The 11187-nt window shown below is 56.5% G+C and overlaps 1 protein-coding gene across 1 annotated transcript in view; it reads right to left on the bottom strand.

Moving 5' to 3' along the window:
- The window catches only part of LOC104472160 (myosin-7B-like), a gene marked incomplete at its 3' end in the record, with an annotated part of 21659 nt that overhangs the window by 1002 nt on the left and 9470 nt on the right, over positions 1 to 11187 (bottom strand). The window contains exons 13-28 of the mRNA XM_010087727.1: positions 10767 to 10843; positions 9197 to 9284; positions 8621 to 8738; positions 7885 to 8008; positions 7282 to 7418; positions 6577 to 6832; positions 5766 to 6008; positions 5205 to 5381; positions 4722 to 4867; positions 4039 to 4129; positions 2955 to 3344; positions 2396 to 2522; positions 1836 to 1954; positions 1396 to 1592; positions 878 to 1227; positions 224 to 348 (exon numbers count right to left, since the gene is read on the bottom strand). Coding sequence (XP_010086029.1) covers positions 224 to 348; positions 878 to 1227; positions 1396 to 1592; positions 1836 to 1954; positions 2396 to 2522; positions 2955 to 3344; positions 4039 to 4129; positions 4722 to 4867; positions 5205 to 5381; positions 5766 to 6008; positions 6577 to 6832; positions 7282 to 7418; positions 7885 to 8008; positions 8621 to 8738; positions 9197 to 9284; positions 10767 to 10843 — 2765 coding nt within the window. The remainder of the gene's footprint in view (positions 1 to 223; positions 349 to 877; positions 1228 to 1395; positions 1593 to 1835; positions 1955 to 2395; positions 2523 to 2954; positions 3345 to 4038; positions 4130 to 4721; positions 4868 to 5204; positions 5382 to 5765; positions 6009 to 6576; positions 6833 to 7281; positions 7419 to 7884; positions 8009 to 8620; positions 8739 to 9196; positions 9285 to 10766; positions 10844 to 11187) is intronic.

Here is an 11187-nt window from a genome sequence, read left to right as displayed (position 1 = left end):
TGGCCCCCCAGCCAGTGCTCTGGGGAGCAGGGCAGGCAGAGCCACCCCCGTGCCTCGCTGTGCTAGTGGGGTGCCCAGGGGTCGCAGCCCGGCTCAGCACCGTCACTCTGCCAGCACGGTGGGGATCACTGCTCCAGCAGCACCCAAACAGAGCTGCAGGGTGGGCCAGGGGCTCCTGAGGGCAGCTGGCACATGCGAGCATCAGTGGGAAACAGGGACCCACCTCGGCCTCCTCCAGAGCTGCCTGGATATCACTCTTCTCACTCTCCAGGGCTTTCTTCAGCTTCTCCAGCTCATGAATGGTTTTGCCACTCATACTGATCTGATCGGTCAGATCAGCAATTTCCTCTGTCGGGGACAGAAGGGCATTCAGTCAGGAACAGGTTCATGGGGCCAGCCCCACACAAGTGACTTCCCCATCCCCCTGCCCAGGCTCGACTTATGTCCCCCAGCCCCATGGAGAGCAGCTGAGGTTGTGCTTGGGGACATTTCTGCAGCCCGGGTGAAGGCAGGGGCATGGGAGAGGCATTAGGGACCCATGGAGACCCGCTTGTCCATGAGCAACACCCCCAAGCCCGTGTCATGCCACAGTCAGGGCACCCTCAGCAGCAAAACAGGCGCCACTGGGAAACAAGAGCCAAGTGACACTGCTGATCTGCCCCAAATGCCCCCAGCAAGAGGACAGGACATGTGCCAGTGTCCCAGCTGGGCTACCATCCCTCCAAGGGATGTGCCAGGCTTGGCTGAGCCAAGGTCTGCTCCCTGCCTACCAGGGACCCCCGTCCCACCCCACAGCTGAGGACAGGGGAGCCAGAGGCTGCCCATGAGGACAGGAGACTGGGCAGAGTCCCAGGGGAGAGCTGGAGCCCAGTCCTACCCTGCAGGTTCTTGTTCTCCCTCTTGAGGGTCTCCAGGTTGTCCAGGGACTCCTCGTAGGCATTCTTGAGCTTGAAGAGCTCTGTGCTCAGGCTGCGGGACTCCTTCTGCGATGCCTCCAGCTCCGCCTGCGTCTCTTCATACTTCTGCTTCCACTCGGCCAGGATCCTGTCAAAGTTGCGCTGCTTCTTGTCCAGGGCAGCACAGGCCGAGTTGGCACGCTCCAGGTCCACCGAGAGGTCCTCAATCTCTGTCTGCAGCCGGTGCTTGGTCTTTTCCAGCGAGGAGCACTTAGCGTGGGCAGCCTCCACCGCCTCCTCTGCCTCCTGCAGCCGGATGGCCAGCTTCTTCCTGCCGAGGGCAGCGAGGGGTGAGCGCTCCCCTCAAGTGTCATCCCACCCCACTGCTCCGAGGAGGGGAGGCCACAGCCTGCCCAAACAGCCTCAAATGTGGGCAGGAGGGTGCAGTCTCACCCTGGGGTACGGGAAAGCCCAAAGCGACTTCTGCCACAAGACTTACTTGGCTTCCTCCAGCTCCTCTGTCCTCTGGATGGCATCTGTCTCATACTTGGTTCTCCACTGGGCCACTTCTGCATTGGCCTTGGACAAGTTCCTCTGGAGCTCACTCTTGGCCTCCACCTCCTCCTCGTACTGCTCCCGCAACAGGTCACAGTCGTGCCGGGAGGCTTGCAGGGCATGGGCCAGGGCGTTCTTGCTCTGAGGAGGGGAGAGCGTATCAGAGGAGCAGCCAGCCCCAGGCTCCAGGACATGGGCCATGGTGCCGCGATGGGGGGCAGTGGGAGGGAACTTCGTTTTTTCCCAGGCTAAGAGCTGCCCTTGGAGCTCCTGTGTTGCAGGGTATGTCCCACCTCCCCAGTCCAAGAATCTGGGCCACAGTGGGACACGCATGCCATTCCAAGGCCTGTGTCACTCAGTTCAGCCATGCCCTTGAACCCTCACCTTGGTCTCTTCCTCCAGCTGCCTCTTGAGCTCCTCGATGTTCTGTGTGAAGGACATCTTGCCACGGCTCAGCTGGTTGATGAAGGACTCCTTCTCCTCTAGCAGCCGACTCAGCTCCCCTGAATTCAAACAGAGCCAAAACAGCTACTTTGGGGCTGAAGGGCTGCAATCTGGATTATCATTCACTCCCCCAGAGCCTGGGGCCTTCAGATGCATGGGCACCTCCACAGCCCCAGCTGTACCCCCATCCAGGTAGGCTGGGGCCCATGGACAGAGCTGCAAGCAGCAAAAGTACACCAGCTAGGAACCCCCTCCTGATGTCCGAGACCACAGCGCATCCCCTAGTCCAGCCAGCATCACCACAGCGGTCCTCCTCCTTGCCAAGCTGTACGGCACCTCTGCAAGCCCTGAGTGGAGACATCCCACTCCCCTCCACTCCAGATGGAGCTCCTGCTACGTCCATGGGAGAAGCAGGACAGTCTGCCTGGCTGAACCACCACTCCCCCATTCCGACCAGCCCCAGAGCAGCCCCGTGTCCCCTGGCTGCTGCCCCCACCTACCGTTCTCGGTCTGCAGCCTGCCCCGCTGCGTGCTCACGTCAGTCAGTTGTCGCTGCAGCTCGTCCACTTTGGACTTGGCCTCGCTCAGCTGGTCCTCATAGGTGCGGCACAGCTTCTCGGCACTGGCCTGCAGGCACCAAGCAAAGCCTGGCTGAGACCCAGCTCTGGCCAGCAAGCACCATCCTCCCAGAAGGGACCCCCATGACCACATCACCCTGGGACCTCGCTGCCCTGCTCAGCCAGTCCCATGTCACACCAGGCAGAGTGCAGGAGCCTGCCAGAGCTCTCGTGTCTCTGCTAAGCTAACAGCGGCTCTCTGCAGTCAACCTCCCAGGAGATGTCTTCCCAGATCCTCCAGACCTGACTAGGACAAGCAGAGCATCCTGCAAGCACTGCCATAGTGGCATAGGGACAAGCTAGTGAAAAAGAGGGACTTGGCCACGGTGAAGAGCTCCCTAGGACAACATCCCATGGACATGGCTGTGCTGAACACACTGCAACCACTCGCACTGATGTTCACGGAAGAGATGAACCTGCCCCATACAGAACCCATGCCCACCTTGTTCTTGGTGAGGTATTCAATGTTGGATGACAGGTCATCCACCTCCATCTTCATCTCGCTCTTCTCCTTCTCCAGCTTCTGCTTGACGCGCTGCAGGTTGTCAATCTGCTCGCTCAGCTCTGCCACGCTGTCTGCGTGCTTCTTCCGCAGGGCGGCCGCCGTGGACTCGTGCTGCAGGGTTGCCTCCTCCAAGTCCCGCCGCAGCTTCAGGAATTCTGCTTCCCGCTTCTTGTTCATCTCCAGCTGCGTGGCCGTCGCCCCACCAGCCTCCTCCAGCCGCTCGCTCAGCTCCTCCAGCTCCCGTGACACTTCTGCCCGCTGCTTCTCCACCTTGGCTCTGGCAGCGCGCTCAGCCTCCAGCTCCTCCTCCAGCTCCTCAATGCGGGCCTGGCAGAGACAGAGTAAGGCAGATGCTCCAAGAACCAGGTAGAGCTCCATCATCTTTGGAACTAGGCTGGAACTAGATGATCTCTAAGGTCCCTTCCAACCCAAACCATTCTATGATTTTATGATCTTTGCTCTCCGCAATGGAGCAAGGTGTCTCCTCTGATGCTGGGGAGCAACAAGCCACCCATCTAGAACAAATGTTTGGGCTGTTTTGGGATTCTCAGAGGCAGACATGCCTGGTGCTCCTTGGTACCATGTTTTGCAGAGCTCCTGCTCTTCTCTGCACCCTGCCATCAGAACCCAGGCTGATACTAGCTTATTTTCAGTGCAAACAGACTGAATCTGGGGGCCTGACTCTAATAGGAAGAAACCAAACACACTAGATTTGGATCTTCAGAGTTTGGGGACTGGATTTAGGGTTTTAGTCTGGACAGAGAACTACATCCTAGAAGCTGTTCCTCATGCTGGTGCTAGCATTCACCTCAATAGTCCATTCTTTAATTTTCAGTCCACCACATTTTGGCAGAGGGCTTTGCTTCTGCTAACAATGCCAGCTTTTTTCATCACTCTTCTGCCAAGGAGATGCCCCTGTGCCCAGAGAGGGACTGGCCCATGCAGATTGCCCAGCACACTATATCTGATGGAAAGATCGGACTCCTGAGCTGTGAGAACAGTACTTCCCACCATACCATACCTGGAGCTCCTTGATCTTCTTCTGCAGCTGAGCTTCAGTCACTTGCCCATCTTCAATCCTTGAATTCAGTTGACTCATTTCAAAGTCTTTCCTGTACAGAAAGAAGGCAGAGCCTCTGGTCAGACAAACACTGTCCCGTCAAGTCCCTCTGGCTCCTGAAACCAGAGGAAGAATATTCCCTGTACTGTAACACCCAGGGCCAGAGAACAAACAAACCCACACATGAAAGGGACTGCAGGGGTAAGAAGCAGCGCATGGACTGCTCTGAGAGATGGTGGAGTGGCCACACTGGCAGACAACCTGTCTCTGAGGTTTTCCCTGTAAGGTCCCTAGGTGTTGTTCTCCAGTTCCCTGACGAGGATGGGTCACAAGTGATGAAGTCTGTACTTGGAGTACAGCTCTGCGTTAGGATCCTGCCAAGCAAGTCCCTCCTTTCCAACCCCCCGTACAGAGGAAGATCTATAGCTCCCTGATCTATTAGTCTGTGCAGCTGACAAGCTCCTCAGCATCTCTGCACAGTGCCCAGGAGAACTGAGCCCTCATTTTGCTTGGACTGATCACACCAGCAGTGCTCAAAGCCACAGCCCAGCAGCCCCTGCAGAGGCCACACATCTGCTGGATTTAGAGGTGGGCACTGGCCTGGCAGAGTAAGCATACAGCCCAGGCACATATCTCACACTCACTTTTTGAGTTTTTCCTCCAGCTGCTGTTTGTCATTCTCCAGATCCATTACAGACTCCTGTGTCAACTTCAGGTCTCCTTCAAGCTTCCTCTTTGCTCTTTCCAGGTCCATGCGGACTTTCTTTTCTTGTTCAAGAGAGCTTTCCAGCTGGAGAAAGAAGGGAGACAGGCTAGGGGGGGAAAAGACTCCCTGTAGCCCCAGCCTTCCCCATGTCCATTGCTGTGGGAACTTTACCCAGCCCTGAAAGCCAGAGCTGTTTCCTAGGTGGTCTCCAGTCCCATTCCCTCAGCCCAGGACTGCTCTTCATGAGGTACACCAAACCTCTTGGTTCAGGGGCAGTTTGTCAGTGGCGTTATGCATCAACTGGACACATTAAATGGGGTTCTGATAATGATCCCACCCTCTAGATCCCACTCAGGGACAGCCTTTGGGTCTCCTGGAGTTGTGACTCAAACTTCTCTGACTTCACTGGTCTATGACTCACATCATCCACTTGCTGCTCCAGTTTGACCTTGGCTTTGGTCAGTGTGTTGACCTTGTCTTCCTCAGCCTGCAGGTCATCCAGGGCCTGCTGATGGGCCTCTTGCAGTGCTTTCTTCTCTTTTGTCAGCTTGGCAATGATCTCATCCAGAGCAGCCATCTCTTCAATCAGGTTTTTAACCTAGATCAGTGAGGTCAAAAATTGAGCCCATCTTCTCAGAGAGGGTATGCAAAGCTAATACAGCAGCCTGACCCACGAAAGGCAGGAGTCCTGATCAACAGCAGCTTAGCACCCCAGCAGCAGCCAGCCCCTCTCCCCTTGGCCACCAGGTGGTTTGTCAATGCCCCAAATCACTTGCCATTGCACAGAACCGCTTGCCCATACCGCTCCTGTGCAGTGAGGCAGCACACCAGAGGGTTCTGCCCTCTCCCACACCCCTCTGCGCTCTGCCTTGCCCCAGCTCCCACGCACCAGCAGGCTTGTCCCTGACATTTCTCTTTGGTGCTCCACGAGCACGGAGGCCCCAGGCCAGTGAGGCTGTACTCTGCAGGGAGGGTTGGTTACCTTGTTCTCTGTGGCATGCTTCTCCTTCTCCACCTTGGCCAGAGTGATCTCGAGGTCATCGATGTCCTTCTTCAGCTCTGCACACTCATCCTCCAGCTTGCGTTTCTTGGCGGTGAGGTCTGAGTTCATCTCCTCCTCATCCTCCAGACGCTCTGTCAGCTCCTTCACCTTGGCCTCCAGCTGGATCTTGGACTTGATCAGCAGGTCGCAGCGCTCCTCTGCATCTGCCAGGTTGTCTTGCTCCTGGGACAGGCAGAGGAGAACCAGTGCTCACCCACTGCCCCAGGAGCACACCAGCAGGCTCTCAGCCATGCTGTCCTCGCCCAGAGCTGAAGCTCTCCTTGTGGAAGGGGCAGAGCAAGCCCAAGGTGCTCAGGTGTACAAAAAAGACAGCTCCACTCACTGCCCATTTTCAAGGGCCGTGGGACAACCACTAGCTCTAACCAGGGCCAAAGAGCTAACAGCAACTAAAGCTTTGCAGAGGAAGGAAACACTGGACTGACACTTTGTGGCACAGAAACGGCACAGATTAGCTGCAGTCTGGTGAGCAGAAATTGCCATCCCTGCCACCCCCTTGTGAGATCACCCTTTCCAGAGCCAGGGGACCATGGATCCCCGTGGCAGCCCTGAGATGGCAAGTCTGGGACATTGGTTCAGGTTTGCACCAGACCTAACATTGCATTTCAAACAGATTGTGGCAGTGTCTCAGAACTGCAAGAGGCTGAAGGAGGGATCTAGCACACCCTGCTCCTTCTTCTACAGTGGACTGTGCACTATCTTTACACTTCCAGAGAGAGGGTGAGGCACTCACTGCCTGCAGCTGGAGAGCCAGGTCATTCTTCTCTTGGATCATGGAGACCTGCTTCTCTTCCAGCTCCTTCCTCTTAGCCTCAGACTTCTCCAGAGCCTCCTTCAGCTTCTGGAACTCCTCCTTCAAGTTGGACATTTCCTTCTCAGTCTGAGCAGACTTGAGTAAAGGCTTGATCTTAAAGAACAGCTTCATCCAGGACCAGTTCTTGACGGCATTGAAGGCCCGGATGTTCCATTGGATGGTATAGAGGGCTTCCCTGGAGGGATACAAGCACAGCATCATTGTGGGTGTAGGTTCCCCATGTCCCATCTTCACTGCACCAGAGACCTGGCTTTTGCAGGCCTGGACACGGCTGTGTTCTCCACCAGCTGGACCAATGGCAGTATGCTGAATGAACATGCATTGTGTGCACACCAGAATGGCCCTAGTGGGGCGGGTGGTGTGGCCTGGCTCTCAGGTCTCTTCACTCTGCACCCCTCTAAATCTTCCAGTGGCAACCAAAGGCTCCCCCCACCTAGATACACTGACCCTTCCCACCAGGCCCATGCCAGACCTCTTACAGCTCTGCTTCCACCCCTTCAGGATGGGGCCATACTCAACCACTACCAGCCATAGGCAAGACCCACAGGTCAAACCTGCTGAAATGCACAGAAGGAACAAGGAGACACGCAAAATTTTGCCTCTTCACTCCCCCTACAACCCTACCTCCTGCTGATGATCTTCTGATACTCAATGCGCATGAGATGCCCACGGATTCTGGCCTGCAGCATGGTCAGAATCTTGGCCAGACGCTCATCTCGCATCTCTTCCAGCAAGCCCAGCAAACCAGCCTTGAAAAACACCTGCAGGGAAGAGAGTCAGAACTGAGTCAACAGCCGAGAGGACAGAGGGCTCAGGGGTAACATAACCTGTCGGGCAAACCTAGGCTACGTGTGCCCCAAAGCAGAGATGCTCAGAGCAGTGAGGGCCACACACAGCAGGTTTGGGTGCCCTCCCTGCATGGGCACACACCCACGCTCTGCACTGGTTGGAGGTGCACCCACACAAGGCACAGCTGGGCACCAGATCTCCCTGCCCTGCGCATATCGCATTCCCCAGTGACCTTCTGCTCAGACCTGTTTCTGCCCAGCCTGCACCTTTTTCTGCCCTCCTCAATCCCTTCAAGGGCCACATGCAACCTGCAGAGCGCAGGGCTTCAGCAGGGCTGTGGCCAGGCAGAGAGCAAGCTGGGCACAGAGCACAAACTGGGATTGCAGAGAGACAGGAGAGGCAACGTCTCCCTCCCAAGGACCAGCTGCCTGGTCTCACCTTGGTGTGACCAAACTTGTACTGTGAGTGGTCCAGTTCCAGGGAGCTCAGCAGCTTCTCTGTGGCCTTTCTGCTGTCCACAAACTTGTCATCGGGAATAGCTGCTGGATTCAGGATACGGTAGCTGCAGGGATAAAGCAGAGGGAGGACATGCAAGAGAACCTCAGCACAGATTTGATGGCTCCATCATCATCATCCCTGTGCCCCAGTCATGCCAGTTCCCCCTGGAAGCATGCCGCTGCAGCACAGACTGGAACCATGTATGAACCAGGAGCTCCAGGGTGCAATATGGGCTCTTCTGCAGAGCAGGCACCAGGGAACCCTGACAGATCCCAGTCCTGAACACAAGGAAGACTGGGCAGGAGGACGCCACTGGCCTCATCATGCCTGGTCAGGCCCAGGCCAAGCAGGGTGGATGGGGTAAAGATCCCAAGGGCAGAGAGAAATCTGAGCCGTGATCAGAGGACCTGAGCCTTGCCACCACCCACCCAGAGCAGCCCTGCATTCAGCATCTCAGACACCACCAGCCCTGCTGTCTCATCACGCCTGGCACCAAACTATCCATGTCTGGCACCACAGAGCCAGCAGCAGAGCTCCCCAAACTGCACATGCACTGGGTGTGTTGTGGTGCTTTGGAGCAGCCCTGAACAAGCTAGGGAGCAGGTCAGAGCCACAGCAGGTCTGTCTCCCCTCAGAACATGCGTAGGTCGCTGGGCAAGGAAGAAGAGAGAGTTACCGCTGCTTGAAGTCAGCGTAGAGGATCCTGTTGGGGAATCCCTTGCGGCAGATGCGGATACCTTCAAGGACACCGTTACACCGCAGCTGGTGCAGCACCAGGAATGCATCCATGGCTCCTGTGGATGAGAGCAAAGATGGAGCAGACACTCACCCCAAGAGGACAGGGGAAACAGAGCATGGGCCTGAACCCTGCAAACAGCCCATGGTTTTGAGCACAGGTCTCATCCTGTCCTGCAGGCCTATGCCGAGCACCACCAATGCTGCAGCCTGGGCCTTGGATGGTGGAAGTCAGCCCAAAAGGCTCATCAGTGCCTGCTGTATAACACAAGTGCAGGGCAGCCCAAACATCAACGCACAGCCAAAATGGGAGCCTGGCAAAACTCATTCTCCCCAGTAGAGGAGACTGGCACGGGTCACAGGGGCTTTCACACTGAGATGTGGCCAGGTCTCAGTGGCAGCAGAACCGCTGCAAGAAAAGGGTCAGGAAGAAGGTGGGTGCAAGAGTCCCTGCCAGCTCCCACAGGTGGAAGTCACCCAAGGGCACTGCCAGGGTGCTGTCCCTGTCCATGGATACCTGGGGTCTTTGTCTCGTTGGGGATGATGCAGCGGACAAAGTGGGGCTGAGTGGAGCGCAGGTTGGTCATCAGCTTGTTGAGATTCTCCTGTAGAGTAGACATGGGGGATGAGGCATGAGGTGACAGCCCGGCTCTCCTACACCACTTCTCTCCAGCCCCTTCCCCCTTCAGGCAGGGAGAGAGCAGACACTGAGAGCCCCTTACCACTCTTCAGGAGAAAGGGGAAATTTCCTCCTGCTTGGCTGCTCTCTGGGCCATCCTGCCAAAGGGGACACCCCCAGCCCTGTAGCAGGACCACTCCCTTCTGCCAGGGATGGAGTGATGGCAGGGGGACTGGGCTGGCAGACATGCCAAATGGCACCTGCAGGTTTTGCCATGCCAGAGAGGAGCCAGATGCTTCCCAAGTATTTGTGGGTAGAGTTTTGCTGCAGGGGACAGCTAGGGACACAGGACTGAGCATATTCCTGGTATACAGCTATGCTGGTGCTCAGGACCCTGCAAACCTAGTGCTGGCATCCAGATGGGCTGTGCTCCTCATCTCATGAGGTTTTCCCTGCACCTCCACAGTGCTGCCCACACCCCTCAGCCATGACACAGGGCTCTGCTGATCCATCCTGGGCCTCATTTCCCTCCAAGGCAGGGCTCAAGCCACAACATAGCCCTGCCTTTTCTTGTGGGAAAGGCATCTGCACCCTTGATCTTTGCAGGTGGCCTTCCCCTGCTCAGACAGGCTCAGCCTGTCCAGGACCAGCTCCCTGTGGTCATGGGGCAACTTCTCACTGCAGACACCTTTCCCCAAGGCCTGTGACTTGTCCAGGAGGAAGAAAGTCACACATTTCCCTGAACAGGGACTGTGACACAAGTGCTGCCCTCTTTGAGCACCCTGTCACCACAAGGCTGTCGTGGCAGGACACAGCTTTGGGCTCACACATCCCTCTGTGCTGTTCTCCAGTTGCTTAAGCTCTAGGGTGGACAAATAACTCCTGTGGTGAGCATGGGAACAGGGGTGTGTGTTATCCTGAGTTGTAAAACAGCTCAGGTCACCTCCCTGGGCAGGACAGCAGAGAGCTGCCTGCTCAGAGACCTGTAACATCCTCCTCCATTTTCTTCTGCCCAAAGGCTGTCCTTTCCGCCGACAAGAATGAGGAGAGAAGTAGCACAGACTTAAAGTGATGTTCATGTAATACATTATCTAAACATCACTACAAGTCTTAACTGCCGCTCTCTCAAAGGCGAAGGAGCTGCCGAGCAGCGCAAGCATCACGCAGGCAGAAGCAGCAAAGCCCCAACTCAAAGGGAGCCATCACTCTCCCAGCCTGGAGCCTCGTGTCCTTCCCTAGCAGCATGGGGACAGGGCTGGGACTCTGCCAGGTGCAGGCCGTTTGCCCAGGGACAAGAGAGTGTTAGGAGCTTTTGCCTAGTGCTGATCCTTCAGGAGCCTTGGTGGTCCTTCAGGCCCCAGGAGCTCATGTGCGAGAGATACCCCAGTCTTGGCGGGGAGGTGGGACCGATGCTGGGACACACGGAGCACACTTCCCTCATGGCCTTGCGTGGGGGGCTGGCTCTTACCTTGTGCAGCTGCGACACTGTTTGGAAGGAAGCTGCCTTTTTACGTTTCTCCTTGGTCCCTGGCTTGTGAGGTTCCTCTGTTGGGTTGAGATATTGATTAATTCCATCAGCAAAACATCTGCTTGGCTTGGAGGACTCAGGAGCACCCCAAACACCCCTGAAATGCCCACAGCCCCTGCTCTCTGTAAAGCAGAACTGGCAGTGCCCTGCTGCAGAGCAAAGCCACAGACCACCAAAAACATCTCCCACAGCACCCAGCTCTGGGTGTTGCTTCTCAGCTCTTGGTAACAAGAGACCCCTTCACACATCCCAAGTCACAGGGCCACCAGGACAGCTCCCTGCATGTCCAGAGCACCCACCTACCCGGGTCAGAGAGGTTTTTAGGGGTCAATGTGGATCTTCCCTTTGCCTGGGCTCCTAG

The sequence above is a fragment of the Pterocles gutturalis genome, unplaced genomic scaffold (genome assembly GCF_000699245.1).
Source record: "Pterocles gutturalis isolate BGI_N339 unplaced genomic scaffold, ASM69924v1 scaffold26676, whole genome shotgun sequence".
Taxonomy (NCBI): Eukaryota; Metazoa; Chordata; class Aves; order Pterocliformes; family Pteroclidae; genus Pterocles; species Pterocles gutturalis.
The sequence above is the reverse complement of the archived record's forward strand: the minus strand, read 5'-3'. Positions and strand labels throughout refer to the sequence as shown.